The sequence below is a fragment of the Pagrus pagrus genome, assembly GCF_965226575.1.
Source record: "Pagrus pagrus genome assembly, chromosome: 13".
In the NCBI taxonomy this organism is placed as follows: domain Eukaryota; kingdom Metazoa; phylum Chordata; class Actinopteri; order Spariformes; family Sparidae; genus Pagrus; species Pagrus pagrus.
The window spans coordinates 2,547,721-2,564,785 of record NC_140197.1 but is presented as its reverse complement, the minus strand read 5'-3'; the positions used below and the strand labels follow the sequence as shown (position 1 = coordinate 2,564,785).

The following is a 17,065-nucleotide window of genomic DNA, read 5'->3' as shown; positions in this document are numbered from 1 at the left end:
ATTTCCATTCCTGTTAAATTGACACAATAAAAGCCTCCTGTTTATTTGTCAGCTGAAATATTTTAATATGAAAGAGAAGCAGGCAAGTAACTTAAAACAACATAAAAACAACTATAGATTTGAGTGGATACATTATCCACATTAACAAATACATATTTCAGTGGAGGTAGACTTGAATGCTGAAATGGAACAACGTTTAGTATCCATGACATTGGTCACAGTACAGTATTAATTCAATTAACAGTACAACTGAATCTCTTATGGTTCTTTAATTCGCAGTACAACTGAATGAGGAGCAACCAGGTAACTTCTACATGAGTAGTAGTAGTTGGTTGCTTGTAATTCAGTTGTACTGCGAATTAAAGAGCATTATGAAAAAACAGTAGTACACAATCTAAAACAAAGTTACATAATGGAAAAACAGGCATTTGGGACAGAGACTGAATGATAGAGGGGGGGGGGGGGTACTAAAATAACATCAATATTAACGTAAACTTACACTGTAACTTGAATTAACTTAGTTATTCTTCACAAATAAATTCTCAACAGTTTTAACAAACCACATCACACTCTGTCAAATCCTGCACCATACTTGATTGCAGTTTGCAGTACTGTTTTGAAGGACTCATAGTCTTTGATGTGGGCGACTGGAAATGTGATAGTGTCAGTGCAAGCACTGACAGTTGGAAAGCAAATACTACGAGTCGGCATGTCATTCATACATTCATGATTAAACTTCACAGTGATACTGAATTTCTGCCGCTCCGCCAAAAGCAGATGTCTGTGGGCTTGACCCGTCATCCACTGCATGACTGAAGATACAGTCAGGGTATCTTCTGTAGGATCAGGGTGTGCATCTTGAAAAGACAAAAAGCTTAAGTCATAAGAAATCTGTTCAGTCATTTTATATGCCAACAATTTGGTGAAATGCTCAGTGTTTCTGTCAGCAGCCTGGGTTGGTTTGCTGTAAATGCTCATGTAATTTTTTGTTAACAGCAGGCCTGGAGGAAAATTAGTGTGGTACTTGTGATTTTTATTTATTTTAAACTGCATTAGTAGTTAAAAAGGTAAACATCTGTGAGCTATCTTCTCAGCAAAAAACAGTTGGGCTAAGTAAATAAGTACACAAGTATGGGATGTTTAGAGGGTAAATCTTTCAAGAGTTCAGAAATGTAAGTGGGAGCTTGTCCATGACTGGCCTGATAGGTGATAACCAATATCTTAAAACGAATCCTGAAATAAACTGGAAGCCAGTGCAGAGAAAACAAGATGGGGGTGATATGGCATTCTACTACTTACTTTAAATTGAAGGTTGTACATACCTTCAAGTTCAAGAAGGAAGTCCTGAAAGTACTCCAAGATTTTCCGTTCTTTTACATGCTTACTTGAACCACTTGAGATGAAGTTCGGGGCCAGATGGGAAAGGATGTAATGTGAGTCCACCTAGATAAAAAAAAAAAAAAAAAAAGGTAATCTGAGATTCCCTGATAATTACCCGCTTAAGAAGCAAGGGGTAAGCTAAGGAAATACCATGTAGTACAACTTGTAAAAACCTCGAAGCTATACTGTACAATAGCATACCAAATCATTGTCTCCAGCGATGAAGAGGCTGCGACACACTTCTGGCCTCGTCTGTATCACTTTGATGAGGTTATACACTTTCAGGCCCTCACGTAGTTGTTGGAGCATGGGCATGCATTTTGTCGTCACATGAAGTCGAATCGTCCTGAATACAGAAAAATTAACTTCACACTGTTGCCTCTGTGTAGCATTGCCTAGTAGTTAAAGAATATAAAGTACAATATTAAGCTATCATAAAAATGGAAATACTTAGGTGAAGTACAAGTACCTTCAAATTGTACTGAAGTGCAGTACTTGATGAAAGGTACATTTTAGTTACGTTCCACCATTGACGTTATGGCAGCAAGCTCAAGAATAACGTCATGAAAAAGGCTTTGCTACTATGCGGGCAATACTATTTCCTTGTATTCCTATTGTTACAGCCCCGGGGCTGTGGGTGTGTTTTGTGTTTTTCTTCTCGCCCATTCAGGTGACACCCTCATCCTCCCCCCCGTCCTCCTCGCCGGTGTGTGGAGCGCCACACCTGAGGCTGCTTGCCACTTAGGTGAACCACTATAAGTGGCCGCGGATGCCAGTGGGCTGGGGGCGGCGACCGTGACGTGGAGAGAGCTTGACCTACGGCAGACAGCGTGCTTAACTAGTGTTTTTTTTGCGGGCTTAAATAAAGCTATTTTTGAGTTAACGTTACATTTGTTTCTTTCCCTCCTTTACACCCGGCTTTATTGTTTCTTTTGTTCTACTGTGTTACTCCCTTCATCCCCTAGCCTGGCGGGGACGTAACATATTTGGGGGCTCGTCCGGGATAGTTCAGGAGCTGGAGAGACGTAGTGAAAGCGGTGAGTACTGGTCGTCCGGTTTGCCATTGTGTTGTGTTGCTGCTGTGCGAGTAACTGCTCCTCAGGTAAGAATAGGTGAGTGTCCAGCCTGGTTGTTAATCAGCCGTTCCAGCGGGCACTCTTTTGTTTTTTTGCCTTTTTTATTTTCGGGGTAATCCTGGGCGGGGATAATCTCCCTGTCGGAGGCAGGCGTTTCAGGGCCTCGGCCGCTGATGGTAGCCTTTCAAGTCGCCTCGAGCCCGGCACGCTCCAGAAGATAATCAGGTAAAGTTATACTAGGTAGGATCTGAGGAGTTGGTTCTCGCCCGGCTGGGCGGAAAATAACTGTGGCGTCGGACGTCAGTATCACCACGTTTGCTGCTGTGAGGTGATTGAATTTTGTTTTGGCGATCAGCTGTAATTTGTTTGGGCCAAGTAGTGTGTGGCTTTAAACTAGGTGTCGGCTAAGTGTGTGATTTTTCTGCATTGACTGGTTGGCCGAAATGGCAACTTTTGTGTTTAATGAGTTCGTAGCTAATCCTAGTGTGGATCAGCTCGAACTGTGTAAGAAGCGTGATTTGTATGATATTGCTGCTATGTATGAGGTACCTGTTTCAACTGCGTGGGTAAAGCGAGAGCTCAAAACAGCTGTCCTTACCGGCTTAGTTGACCAGGGGGTGTTGGTAGTACCTGGGTCGGGTTCTGCTGGCTCGGTGGCCGCCAGCGAGGACCGCCCCGGGTCGCCAGAGCTTCTGACCGCCGTCCGCTCCGCTCCTCAGGTGGGGGCGGCGGCGTGGTCGGGTCCGGTTGATACTACTCCTGGTGTGGGGGGAGTGGGGCCGGAGATGAAGCCGTTTACGTTGCCTCGGTTTGAACCACTCTCGGTCGAGTCGTCTCCCGGTTCAAAGGTGGATGCTCGGTTAAAGCTCCGGATAGCTCGTCTGCAGCTAGACCAGCAGGAGAGGAGGGAGGAACGGGAGTTTCAGCTCCGGAGGGAGCTGGAGCTCAAAAGATTAGAGGCAGAGACCGCTATTCAGATGCGCCAGCTGGAGCTGCGGAAGGAAGCTGTCAGTTCTCCTGGTAGGGTGCGCTCGTCTGATAGCACCTTTGATGTGAGTAAAAATATTTCGTTAGTTCCCCCGTTTCGTGAGAGCGAAGTTGAGTCTTACTTTGGTGCATTTGAGCGTCTCGCGGTTGCATTACACTGGCCGAAGGATGTGTGGGCCATTTTACTACAGTGTAAGCTAACCGGCAAGGCTCAGGAGGCCTGTTCTTCTCTGTCGGTGGAAGACAGTCTCAGTTATGATAAGGTGAAGAGCGCGATTCTCCGCGTGTATGAGCTAGTGCCTGAGGCGTACCGGCAACGATTTCGCAACCTCAGGAAAACATCTGGCCAAACACACGCTGACTTCGCACGGGAGAAAGGGCTTCTGTTTGACCGCTGGTGTTCTGCATGTAAGGCTGACGATCTAACATCTGTGCGCGAGCTAATGTTGCTAGAGGAGTTCAAGAACTGTTTGCCGGACCGTATTGTCATTTATTTAAATGAGCAAAAGGTGGCCACTCTGCAGCAGGCCGCGTATTTGGCCGACGAGTTTGCCCTCACGCATAAATCAGTGTTTAAACGTGAATCGTCTCTTCCTGGTGCCGTTTTAAAAAGCCCAACTGATGTCCCAGTTACTCGAACTTCCGGGCTGCAGGTGGCTGGTAGTTTAGAGAAGCTGTGTTTCTTTTGCCATAAGCCTGGTCATATAGTGGCTGACTGTCAGTCTCTGAGGCGTAAACAGCAGGCGTCAGTGTGGACGCAGCCAAAAGGTGTTGGGCTCATTAAAATCGCCTCCCTAGGGGAGCCGCCCAATGCAGGTGGGCCTGATGAATGTTTCAAGCCGTTTATTTTCCAAGGTTTCGTTTCCCTCACAGGACGAACCGAGCACCAGCGTCCTGTCACTGTGCTGCGAGACACAGCCTGCTCACAGTCCCTCATCCTCTCAACTGTGCTGCCGTTGGGTGCGGAGTCGGCCTGTGATGTGAGTGCGGTGGTGAGGGGAATTGAAATGGGATTTGTACCAGCACCCCTCCACCTTGTTCACATTCAGTGCAATTTGATAACTGGTTTCTTCCCAGTGGCAGCGCGTGCTTGTTTTCCGATAGACGGTGTTGATCTCATCATGGGGAATGACATAGCTGGGGGTAAAGTTTTTCCTGTGCCTGAAGTGGTTGCGAGTCCCATCCCTGAGCCTGATGACCTGGCTAAATGTCATCCAGGAGTATTCGTTGCTAATGTGCTCACTCGAGCGCAGTCTGGTAAGCAGGCTCAGGATGTTGACCTGTGTGATTCCTTGTTTTCGTCTGTTCTGACTGAGGATAGGTTGCCCTCTGTTGGCGAGAGGATGGATTGCGGGCCCGAGGAGGCAAAAGCCAACCTGTCTGCACCTGCAGACCCATTGCCACTTACGCGTAAAGCGCTGATTAGTGCCCAGAAAGGGGATCCATCCCTAGCTAAATGTTTTGCGGCAGCTGAAAACCACGCTGGCTGTGGGGGGAAGCAATCATTTTATGTTGACAAGGGTGTCCTGATGCGTAGGTGGGTTTCACAGCCAGATTTGTGTGATGAGGACTGGAGCACAGTGTATCAGATTGTCGTTCCTCTGGAGTGTAGACATCATGTAATGGAGTTGGCACATGAACACTTGCGGTCTGGTCATTTGGGGGTCACTAAAACGTATAACCGCATTCTAAAACATTTCTTTTGGCCTGGTATGAAAGCAGAGGTAGCGCGTTACTGTAAAACTTGCCGCACCTGTCAGATTGTGGGAAAACCAAATGAGGTTGTGCCTCCAGCCCCTCTGCACCCTATTCCAGCTTTTAGTGAGCCATTCGAACATGTGATTGTGGATTGTGTGGGTCCGTTGCCCCGTACCAAAGCGGGTAATGAGTTTCTGTTGACCGTGATGTGTGTAGCTACTCGTTTCCCTGAGGCCATTCCTCTAAGGAAAATCACGGCCCCAGCGATCACTCGAGCCTTAATAAAGTTTTTCACAACATTTGGTTTGCCGAAAACGGTACAGACTGACCAGGGGACTAATTTCCTTTCCAACCTCTTTAAACAGACCTTGCGGTCACTGGGCATCTCGCATGCCGTGTCGAGTGCCTATCACCCAGAGTCACAAGGTGCGCTTGAGAGGTGGCACCAGACCTTAAAATCAATGTTGCGCAAATACTGCCATGAAACTGGTAAGAGCTGGGATGAAGGCATCCCGTTTGTTCTGTTTGCCATCCGGGATGCGAAGCAGGAATCGCTTGGTTTTAACCCAGCTGAGTTGGTGTTCGGGCACAATGTGCGTGGTCCGTTAAAGGTGCTAACTGAAAAGTTTATGTTGGAGTCTGAAAAGATTAATGTGTTGGATTTTGTCTCCCAGTGTAGAGAGCGTCTACATCGTGCCTCCACCCTGGCGAAAGAAGCACTCGCTGCCTCTCAAAGTGGCATGAAGAGGCGGTTTGACAAGAGAGCGGTGATGCGACAGTTTCATCCTGGTGAGGAGGTATTAGTTCTGTTGCCCATGCCTGGTGCGGCTCTCCGGGCAAAATTTAGTGGTCCTTTTGTGGTTAAAAATCAGGTGTCACCCACAGACTATATAATTGTTACACCCGAGCGTAGACGCAAAACCCGCTTGTGCCACGTGAACATGCTCAAACCTTTCCTTTCCAGAGATGTCGCTGAAGAGAAAGGGAAAACGGCTCCAGCGGCCGCAACTCCTGGGGGGGTTGGGGGGGGTGCTGTTTCATTGTCCTGTGTGGGTTTCCTGAGTGACGATGGTTTGGAGGAGCGAAGTGATGGTGAGCAATCTGGTAGGCTGAGTAACTCAACCATATTGGCTAATATCGAATCCCATCTGTCCTACCTGCCTGACAGGCAGCGCAGAGACATAGTAAGTCTGCTCTCCTCACACCCCTCTTTGTTTGGTGATGTGCCTTCTCGTACCAGTGTGTTGTCTCACGACATCGACGTTGGCTCTGCTGCACCCATCAAACAGCATGCATATCGCTGTCCGCTCCCAAAGAGGGAGGTGATGAAACAGGAGGCTGAGTATCTGTTGGTAAATGGTTTAGCCAAGCCTAGCAGCAGTCCTTGGAGCTCTCCATGTTTACTTGCGCTTAAAGCAGATGGAACACCGCGTTTCTGTACCGATTTTCGAAAGGTTAATTCTGTTACAGTACCTGACTCATTTCCCTTGCCTCGTATGGAGGATTGTATCGATAGCATTGGTCCCGCCACCATCATTTCAAAGTTGGATCTTCTGAAAGGATACTGGCAGGTCCCTTTAACAGCTAGGGCGTCTGCTATCTCAGCGTTTGTCACGCCAGACCATTTTATGCAGTATAATGTAATGGCTTTTGGTTTGAGAAATGCCCCTGCAACCTTCCAGCGTTTGATGCACCTGGTGTTGGGAGATGTGCCAGCCTGTAATGTTTATTTGGATGATGTGGTGGTGTATTCTGACTCATGGGCGGAGCACATGTCCACCTTGTCTGAGGTATTCCGGCGGTTGGCTGCGGCATCACTGACATTGAACCTTGCGAAGTGTGAGTTTGCTAAGGCCACAGTCACTTATCTGGGGAAGCAAGTGGGCCATGGTCAGGTCCGTCCAGTGGATGCTAAGGTCCAGGCAGTGGTGTCCAATCCTGTCCCATCCACTAGACGTGACCTCAGGCGGTTTCTTGGCATGACCGGGTATTATCAGTGTTTCTGCCGTAATTTCTCTGTTGTGGTGGCTCCACTTACCAGATTGTGCAGCCCGGCTGCCCCTTTTGTGTGGAGTGAGGAATGTCAAAACGCTTTCGAAGCGGCTAAGTCCCTCCTCTGTAGTGCCCCTGTTCTGGCAGCCCCGAACTTCTCTCAGCCATTCAAGCTCGAGGTCGACGCCAGTGCATCAGGGGCAGGTGCTGTGCTGTTGCAGGATGGCGAAAATGGCATCAATCATCCTGTCTGTTATTTTTCCGTCAAGTTCAAACGCCACCAGCTCAACTACTCCACGATAGAGAAGGAGACACTTGCCATGCTGCTTGCGCTTCAGCATTTTGAGGTGTATGTAGGTTCTAGTCCCTCCACGGTGTTGGTGTACACAGACCATAACCCCCTTGTGTTTCTGGTGCAGATGCGCAACCACAATCAACGCCTGATGCGCTGGGCTCTGTTGGTGCAGGGTTACAACATCCAGGTGTGTCACAAGAAAGGGTCTGACAACATAGTGGCAGATGCACTATCTCGTGGGTGAGGTGATGGTTTTTGGTTTCATGTTGCTGATCGGTATTGTGGTGCTGGGTCTGGATGACGTGAGTATGGTGTGTTACCAGGTAAGTATGACCTGTGACAAGGTCGTGTGTGCGTGGGGGTGTGTGTGTGTGGTGACGGCATAAAGAGTTGTGTATGGTGTGTGGACAAACGGGGTTTGTTCTTGAGGGAGGGGGTGTTACAGCCCCGGGGCTGTGGGTGTGTTTTGTGTTTTTCTTCTCGCCCATTCAGGTGACACCCTCATCCTCCCCCCCGTCCTCCTCGCCGGTGTGTGGAGCGCCACACCTGAGGCTGCTTGCCACTTAGGTGAACCACTATAAGTGGCCGCGGATGCCAGTGGGCTGGGGGCGGCGACCGTGACGTGGAGAGAGCTTGACCTACGGCAGACAGCGTGCTTAACTAGTGTTCTCTTTTGCGGGCTTAAATAAAGCTATTTTTGAGTTAACGTTACATTTGTTTCTTTCCCTCCTTTACACCCGGCTTTATTGTTTCTTTTGTTCTACTGTGTTACTCCCTTCATCCCCTAGCCTGGCGGGGACGTAACACTATATTAACACAAAACAAACTTTCAACATTTTAACAGGAGCAGAGTGCCTCGAGATCATTTGGCTTTACTCAAATGGTCAAAAAGCTTTCACATTCAAGCCAAAGAGCAACTTGGAAAAGACTTTTGGAAAGCGCTTGCCAGTATTCTCACATTTATTGAGGGGAAAACAAACTACACATGGCAATCTGGGGTCACACTGCAATGTGTTACAGTACATCAACAGTAGTATTTACCTCAGTATGCTGTCTTTGTGCTCCATGTCTATTTTCCCTGTGTAGCCACAGTCCACGATGTCTTGGATGTGGGCTGTCATGTCATCTGCTTCTTCAATCTTAAATAATCACACCCAAAACATTAAATTATACATTTATTCTTTTCAGTATTAAGTAGTATGTGTGAAGCACTTAAGACAATATTAAATTGGTACAATGTCTGAAAAAAAAAACTTACCGCTTGTATCAGTGGTGAGTGAGTGGTATCATAGACATCATCATCAGAAAGATTGCCGGAAACAAGGAAGTCGTAACACCATTTTTGCAAGTACCGTGGTGCTGGTCCTCCTTGTGCTATGCTCACTGCAAAAATTTCCCCTGCAGCCCTACAAACAAGAACAGGATGGTTTACACAACGTAAGTACAAGGGGAAGTCTCAGTGCTGTTTCACAATCAGAATCATATGTATATATATGCACCTGAAGAGCCCATCATCCAGGTCATTGAGCAAGTATTTGGGCATCTTTCCCTTTTCACCATCACCTTCAAAAAGTCTTTTTTCTATCCCAGCCCCCATTGCTATAATCCAGAACAAAGCAAGTCAAATCTTGAAGACTGTTAAACAAGTACAGAGGAACGTGTCTGATTATTCAAGTCATATGACTCTATTTAATTAACTGCTCTGTTATTCTGAAACAAAACACTCTTGAGTTTCCCATCTCAGGCTGAATCAACTCTGAGTTGGTTTTGTCAAGCCTGTTTGTAGAAGGCACCTCAGTTCAGTAGTCAAAGAAAACAAAACAACAGAATCAACAAGACCACAAAGAAAAGATACACAAGCCACAAGTAATGATTCTTCATTTTATTTTTACCCTGTGACAAAATAACTCATGAATGTCCAGTACTTACCAGACAGAAATTCTTTTCTTAGGGCCCCTGTATCGACCCCCAGCTCACCCAGGAATGTAACTTTCAAGGGATTAACTGGACTGCCATTTTTTTGACGTTTCCACATCTTAAGACCTCTTTCGACCACATTCTCCCGAGACACACATAAATGAAAGGTCTTGTCGGTGTCCACCTGAGATCCGACCCACATGATGACATCCTCCTCACTAAGAATATATCAAATCTCGATATAACACAGATATTGGGACATGTGTTTTTAAGCATATATAAAAGCATTATATTAAAAAATAAATAAATAAATAAATAATAATAATATCACCATGAGATAAGATTCAAATCAGCCTGAAGTGTGTCTCTTTTACAGGCTCTGTCCTCAGAACTATAACAATAAAGGCAATCATTATTGATCTTCACAGATAATATGCTGTCAAAATTAGTATACAAACCAGACATCTGGCCTTCCAAATCTCAAAAAATATTAAATGCAACATTTCACATGACACATACAAACTTATAAATGTATCTACAGAGTACCAAAAACAATGACCTGTGTCCACAAAAACTTGCATGAACCTCTACATCTGAGGCAGGAAAGGCGTTGTTGCAAATAGGGCATTGGACCTCATCTTCCTGCATGCAGGCATATGAATTAACAAGCTGAGCAAAAAGCTATAGGCAAACTCTTATCATCAAAACAGTAAAACAGTGACAGTAGTACTGTAAAAAAAAAAGCGCTCTACTTGGCTGTGGTCTTCACAGGTTGATGAGGCAGATCCAGATGTAGATTGGTCAACAAAGATCAAATCTTCATCCTAGATGTAAAACAAAACGGGTGCAATAACAGCTCTTTAATATTATGTCAGAGCGAAACTAGGGGTGTTAAACACTTTCAACAGTAATTTTTAGCAGACTACCGTGCCACTGTCACTCAGTCTATTCAACAGACTTCATATTTGTTACAACATAAGCTATATTTGGTTCACAGCTTAAAGATGGCTCAAACAGTCAATATACACACATATTAAACTTGTACTAACTTTGATAATTAACAGTAAGACGTTTCACCTGTGTTTCAGGGCTACACTGGTCAACATGGAGTGCCAGCATCTGCAGAGGCAGCATTGTGTTGCAATCCTTGCAGCTAGCCTTTGGCATGAGGGCAAACTCAGGAGCACTAGCAGGGAGAGGTGTAAGGTCAAGTTCGTCCTGAAGAGGAACAATGAACAGGACAAACTTCCCTCCCCCTGAAGCACTTCTTAATATGGCCCCAGTGTAGCCCTCAGCCTCTAAAGGAATAACTGAAAGTTTCCTCCTTCCATTTCCACCTATTAAAATGACAAACAATAAAAGGACATAAACCATGATGTATTCATGTTTTTTCTGCAGTATTAACACAGCAAACATAAAAGAAGTTGCATTTTAAGTACAGTAATTAATAATAATACCTGCTGCTTTAAAAAGGAGCCACCGGTCCTGGAGCTGTGTCATCCTGGGGAATGTCTACACCAGTAAACTGGACAACTACATTAAAATGAAATATTTTTTGAGGGACAAATTTCAGTATATGAAAGGCATTGCACAGAACCCTTGATGACACAGGCAATTAGGCAATGTACTTGCTTCAACATGCATAATACCTCAACATGTGATATGTCAGAATCTACTGAAACAGTCCTCTTCCCCAGGCCAGCTTGCATAAAAGTTAACTCCTCCCTGGGGTTTGGAGTTACTTCCACATTAGATCCAAGTAAAAAAAAGGAAACATCGAACGGCTTCCATATCTTCACAGCCTTGGCTGTAGGCATTTGACCTCTGGGGAGTGCTCTTTTCTTGCCTCGGAAGAATCCAGGGAAAGACCTGTGTGATTATAGAAAAATAATGTTATTAGTTCCAACTTAAAGTAAGCCGACCGTCAAGCCCCATGCACCACATCCAAGTACCAGAGAAAATAATACAGATACACAAATTAAACCACACAACCTAAATCAGCAGCTCCATCATTGCGCTACCATCATGGCAAAGCCAGAGTAATGTAATTTATTTTACCTGAATAATCCCATAGCATTAATGTTGAAATTACAGGTAGGTGTTAAACGCCTAACTTGGTCATGTTCTCTCCACATGAAGGCAAGAGACTGATCCTGATAAAATGCATGTAACGTGAAAATGTGCATTTACATGACACATTTAGGTGGTCAATTTACATGGGTGCAAAACTGTCTACCTGGCCATTTCAGTCTGGACTGACAGTCGCTGACTCTGTCCCTGTCCCTGTCCCTGACTCTGTCCATGTCCCTGGCTTTTCATTTGGTATTGCCCTTGAAATCAGAGACAGGAGGTGTCTGGCCGTCTCTGTGGCTTCACGTGCATCATACTGGAAAGGGATTTCACATGTATGGACATTGGTAAAAGGACATCAGTACATTACAGTACAATGCATTACTGTCACTTAGGCTGTACAGAAACAAATTACGCAATGACTAACCCTAGCTTGTGACTGCTGTTGGTTTTCCATTCTGGCATTAAAAGAAAAACGGACGTATTATTTTGACAGTATTTATGTAACATTGCATAACAATAAAAGTCATGGTCAATAAAAAAAACAACAGCAAATGAAGATCAATGTAGTGTTCTTAATGAATCTGTAGATCCATTCCATAATATTACAGACACATAAATCTGAGTTTGGTAATATGCGTGAATTTGTTAAATTATTCGCCACGTGTGTTTGTTGACATTAGAACAGCTGTAGTGAGAACGGAGCCGGGAGGAGTAGCAGCAGCCCGCTACACAGTGGAAATTGGCACCGCGTTCAGCGGTAGTTTAGTAATCCACGGTAGTACTGTTGTGTAGGAACCGTGACGTGTTGGCACCGCGAGTACCATGCAACACTAAATGTTTAAATCACAGCCCTACGTTGTATACGCCTCCCTGTAATTCACTCACTCATTAGGCTACTCTGCTCAGGCCGTGACTAGCAGAGACAACCATGATGCTGCTAATCAGTGTGCTTGCAGCAGCAGAGCATTATAATTCATTACTTGTTGTTGTTGTTGTTGTTGTGAATGTACGGCAGGCTGTAGCCAACGATATATAGCGCAATTCATTACTTATGGGAAACGTTTCAAGAGCAACAGGCTATCAACTTACCTCCAAGCAGCACAGCACAAGGGGGAAGTGAGTGTAATGCGGAAGGCGTAGCTGGCGCTGGAGCCAGGTCAAACCAGCCAATAGAAACTCTTCTCTCATCCACCAGCGTAGGCCCCGCCCATCAAGTGCAGTTGAATTCGCAAGCAAAACTTTAGAATTTGCAACCAAAGGGGACTGATCTGCAAGCAAAGGTTTTTAACTTGAAAGCAAAGAGGACTGATTTGCAAGCAAAGGTTTTTAACTTGAAAGCAAAGAGGACTGATTTATAAGCAAAATGGTTTTGAGTTTTGATTGAAGTTGAAGAAATATGCTCTCTCATATTTTTTTTTCAATTGCAACCTGTTCTGTTTCGATCTAAAAAAAAAAAATTTGATTGCCACTTACTCTCTTTTGCTCTCAAATCTATTTTTTGGTTTCAAATCTATTCTATTTGATTGAATAATAAAGGAACAAAATTCTCTCCATAAGCGCCGGTATATCCATATAATGCGAGTGACGGGGCACCGACACACAGCCTCTATATAACGCATTATCTGCCACGAAACTAGTTCATTTCACTAGCGTGAAACTAGCGTATCGTAACAAAATATTAGTGAAATGAAATAGTTTCGTGGCAGATAATGCTCATAGAGGCTGTGCTTCGATGCCCGGATCACTCGCATTATATGGATATACGCGGCGCTCCACTGGATCTAATTTCGTCCGAACAACGCCAAATGACACCAAAGTTATCTGGTTGAGTAAATGATAATATATTTTGCTAGAAATAAGGTCCAGGTTGTAAAAAATGGTAGTTATCCTTTAAAGTCTGCAGTGTAGGTGGTGAAGAGGAAGGGAGACAGCACAGTTCCCTGGGGGGCGCCGATGTTGCCAATCAGACAGTCAGACACACAGTTCTGTAATCTTACAAACTGCGGTCTGCACGTCAGATCGTCATCGACCCATGTGATGAGGGGAGAATCCACCTGCATGTTCTTCAGTTTGGCCTTCAGCAGCCTGGGCTGGATGGTGTTGAAGGCGCTGGAGAAGTCAAAGAACATGACGCGGACAGTGGTGTTGGGTCTATCCAGGGAGGAGTAGGCTTCCTGCAGCAAGTATGACGGCTGTATTGCAGGCATGGCTTCCAGTCATCAGGAGAAACCCAAGTACATGAAAAGTTAAAAAGAGATGTCCAAACCGATGAAAAAGCATCTTGATGTGTGGATAATTAATAAATCCACAGCGCAGTGTAAAATTACGAAAGAAAAACAAGCTAAAAACTAAAAAAAAACTTAAAAACTATGCAGTACTAGGAGCTGCTACGATAGGCTGCCACTAGCATGGCGCCATCTTGAATAATCTGAACAAAATGCTGCAAGGCCGCAAAAAAGTTGTCACACAGTATTATGACAGCATACGCATGTTCAAATTGAAGCTGAATTTGTGGGAGACACAACTGTCAAGTGGTGACCCTGCTCATTTTCCTTGTCTAAAAGATACGCGTGCGACCGGAGTTAATGTTGACATGAATTGGTACAAAGACAGTTTCAGATCTCTGGTGAACCTGGGATGGACTGGAAGAATTGACCTGCAGTGTGATTCAGATTTGAAGGACAATTTTGCCTCGGTGGGCAAGGACACATTTTATCAGTATCTCTTGCCAGGGTACCCTAAATTGACAGCCCTTGATGCAAAAGTTTTGTGCATGTTTGGGACTACCTACCTTTGTGAACAAGTTTTCTGTGTAATGAGCATCAATAAAACAAAGCTGCACTCAAGGCTCACACACAAGCACTTAAATGAAGTGAAATTGGCTGCTACTGAAGATTTGACACCTGATATTGGTGCACTTGTGAAGGCTAAAAGAGCGGCGTTGGAGCGACGCAACGGTTAGCTTTAGGTTCTGGGCAATTTCTGTCAATTTGTTGCTTGACCCATAAACAGAACAGGGTGGGTGAAAGTTATATTTTAAATGATCTAGCCATTTAGCGCCATTGACCCACATTCTCTCAGGTGTGGCAGATAATTAACACAGAGGCTCTGCCTACTTTGAAGGGGTCTGGAATATCAGTTATGATTTGCAGGCAACATCCATTTACTCAAACATGTGAGTGAGTGAGAAGTCTCACAGTGAGAGGGTGTAACACTCCCGGGCTTTTTTTTTAACCAGGAGAGGGTGGTCCAGTTTTTGAAAAGCTATGCAGAATCATGTGAATAAAAAGTGTGATTTTGGTTCCATTATATATTTATTTGTTTGTTAATTTGACAGGGACAGTGCACAGCTTCTTAGCTGTACCAGAGTTAGCTATAAGAATTTTCATCTGTAGTCCCTGGGCAGGAGACAGAGAATTACATCTCTGTTAAGAAAATTAACACTGTAGTATAAAAACACAGTAAAATAACACAACATCAGCAGCAGCAACAACAATAAGATTAAAAAAAAAAAACACACTTACAACACAGTTACATGACACAACAACATCAGCAACAACAACAACAAAGACATAAAAAACACACTTATAGGACAGTAACATGACACAACAAGAATAAGATTTCACAGTGTTAAGACACCACAACAATAAAAAACAGGTTTTACAACATTAAGAGACATCATGTGTTGGCGTTTACGTTTGATGGGTACATAATTGGGTTGAGTTGTACTAACCCTACTTACAAAGCTTTCCTGCAAATTTCAATCAGTATTTCCCTACTGACACTAGTACTGACTTAAGGGGCTTAACCTTAACATTATTCATGCAATGTGCACTTTGAAGAAAATTATTGTCTTTTCTTTTCTTTCTTCTTCTGTGCAGATTGACAGCGACATCATCATGCTGATGGATGATGCAACTCTGGCAAATTACATCCCTTCCTACGGAGACCGAATTGCCCTCTTCAATTTCTGCAAAAGTGTCCTCTCAAAATGATTAAATAGATAACATCAACTTTGCTGCTCACAACAATGCCTGCAATGGCGGATTTGGACAACTTAATCAAACTCTACTTCAGAATTTCTTTCAGTAACAAAGAAATACAAATGCGCTTTGGCACATGGACGGCTATGATAAGTTAAAGCCCTATGGCATTCCCATCAATGGCTGTATAGATGGTTTTAGCCGCTATGTGTTATGGATGGAGGCCTATACCACGAACAGTGATCCTAAAGTAGTCGCAAGCTACTTTATCAAAACAGTTTCAGGCATAGGTGGATGTCCAGAAAGGATTTGTGCAGACAGGGGCACGGAAAATGGTTGTGTAGATGAAATGCAGATGTTTCTGCGGAGAAACCACCCAGGCAGTTTTGCAGGGGAAAGAAGTTTCCTTTATGGAAGAAGCACAGCAAACCAGTGCATTGAGGGATGGTGGGGTATCCTCCATAAACAGAGTGCACAGTTCTGGATGAACTTATTTCAAACTTTCCAGGATGATGGGCACTACACAGAAGACTTTTTGGACAAAAGTCTTATCCAGTTTTGTTTCCTTAATCTTGTTCAGGTAAAAATCTTTCCTTGCCTTCTGAAATGAGTTAGTAATAAAAGTAGTATAAGTAATAGGGAAAACGTCCCTATCAAGCCCACCAAATCTGCTTTCCAGACATTTTTAATATATACTGCCGCAATTTAAGTGAGAACATTTTAGTTCAAATGAAAGTCTAATCTCTCATTTGAAGTGTCAACAATCATTTATACCAGTTTCTAATGTTTTTATTGTTTAATTGGTCAAAATATGTTAAAAGTCTGGCATGGGCTTAATGGGTACCTAACGTACCCTTTAAGGCCATGGGTGTTCCAAATAAGTCCACTTCATGATTTGTTGATAAAGAAATACAGTGGGGCAAAAAAGTATTTAGTCAGCCACCAATTGTGCAAGTTCTCCCACTTAAAAGATGAGAGAGGCCTGTAATTTTCATCATAGGTACACTTCAACTATGAGAGACAGAATGGGGGAAAAGAATCCAGGAAATCACATTGTAGGATTTTTCATGAATTAATTGGTAAATTCCTTGGTAAAATAAGTATTTGGTCACCTACAAACAAGCAAGATTTCTGGCTCTCACAGACCTGTAACTTCTTTAAGAGGCTCTTCTGTCCTCCACTCGTTACCTGTATTAATGGCACCTGTTTGAACTCATTATCAGTATAAAAGACACCTGTCCACAACCTTAAACAGTCACACTCCAAACTCCACTATGGCCAAGACCAAAGAGCTGTCGAAGGACACCAGAAACAAAATTGTAGACCTGCACCAGGCTGGGAAGACTGAATCTGCAGTAGGTGAGCAGCTTGGTGTGAAGAAATTTGGGGCTGTTTTTCTGCAAAGGGACCAGGACAACTGATCCGTGTAAAGGAAAGAATGAATGGGGCCATGTATCGTGAGATTTTGAGTGAAAACCTCCTTCCATCAGCAAGGGCATTGAAGATGAAACGTGGCTGGGTCTTTCAGCATGACAATGATCCCAAACACACCGCCCGGGCAACGAAGGAGTGGCTTCGTAAGAAGCATTTCAAGGTCCTGGAGTGGCCTAGCCAGTCTCCAGATCTCAACCCCATAGAAAATCTTTGGAGAGAGTTGAAAGTCC

At 44.2% G+C, this 17,065-nt stretch overlaps 1 protein-coding gene across 1 annotated transcript; it reads right to left on the bottom strand.

Moving 5' to 3' along the window:
- Nucleotides 1-564: 564 nt before the first annotated feature.
- Nucleotides 565-9,087, bottom strand: LOC311267765 (uncharacterized protein; the record flags this gene model as incomplete). The annotated part of the gene is made up of 6 exons (XM_084370995.1): nt 8,687-9,087; nt 8,470-8,567; nt 1,582-1,726; nt 1,323-1,443; nt 750-857; nt 565-647 (listed from the first exon to the last, which is right to left on the bottom strand). The coding sequence occupies exons 2-6, from the start codon at nt 8,547-8,549 to the stop codon at nt 565-567; spliced, it is 537 nt and encodes a 178-aa protein (XP_084227121.1). The 5' UTR covers nt 8,550-8,567; nt 8,687-9,087.
- Between the last annotated feature and the right edge of the window lie 7,978 nt (nt 9,088-17,065).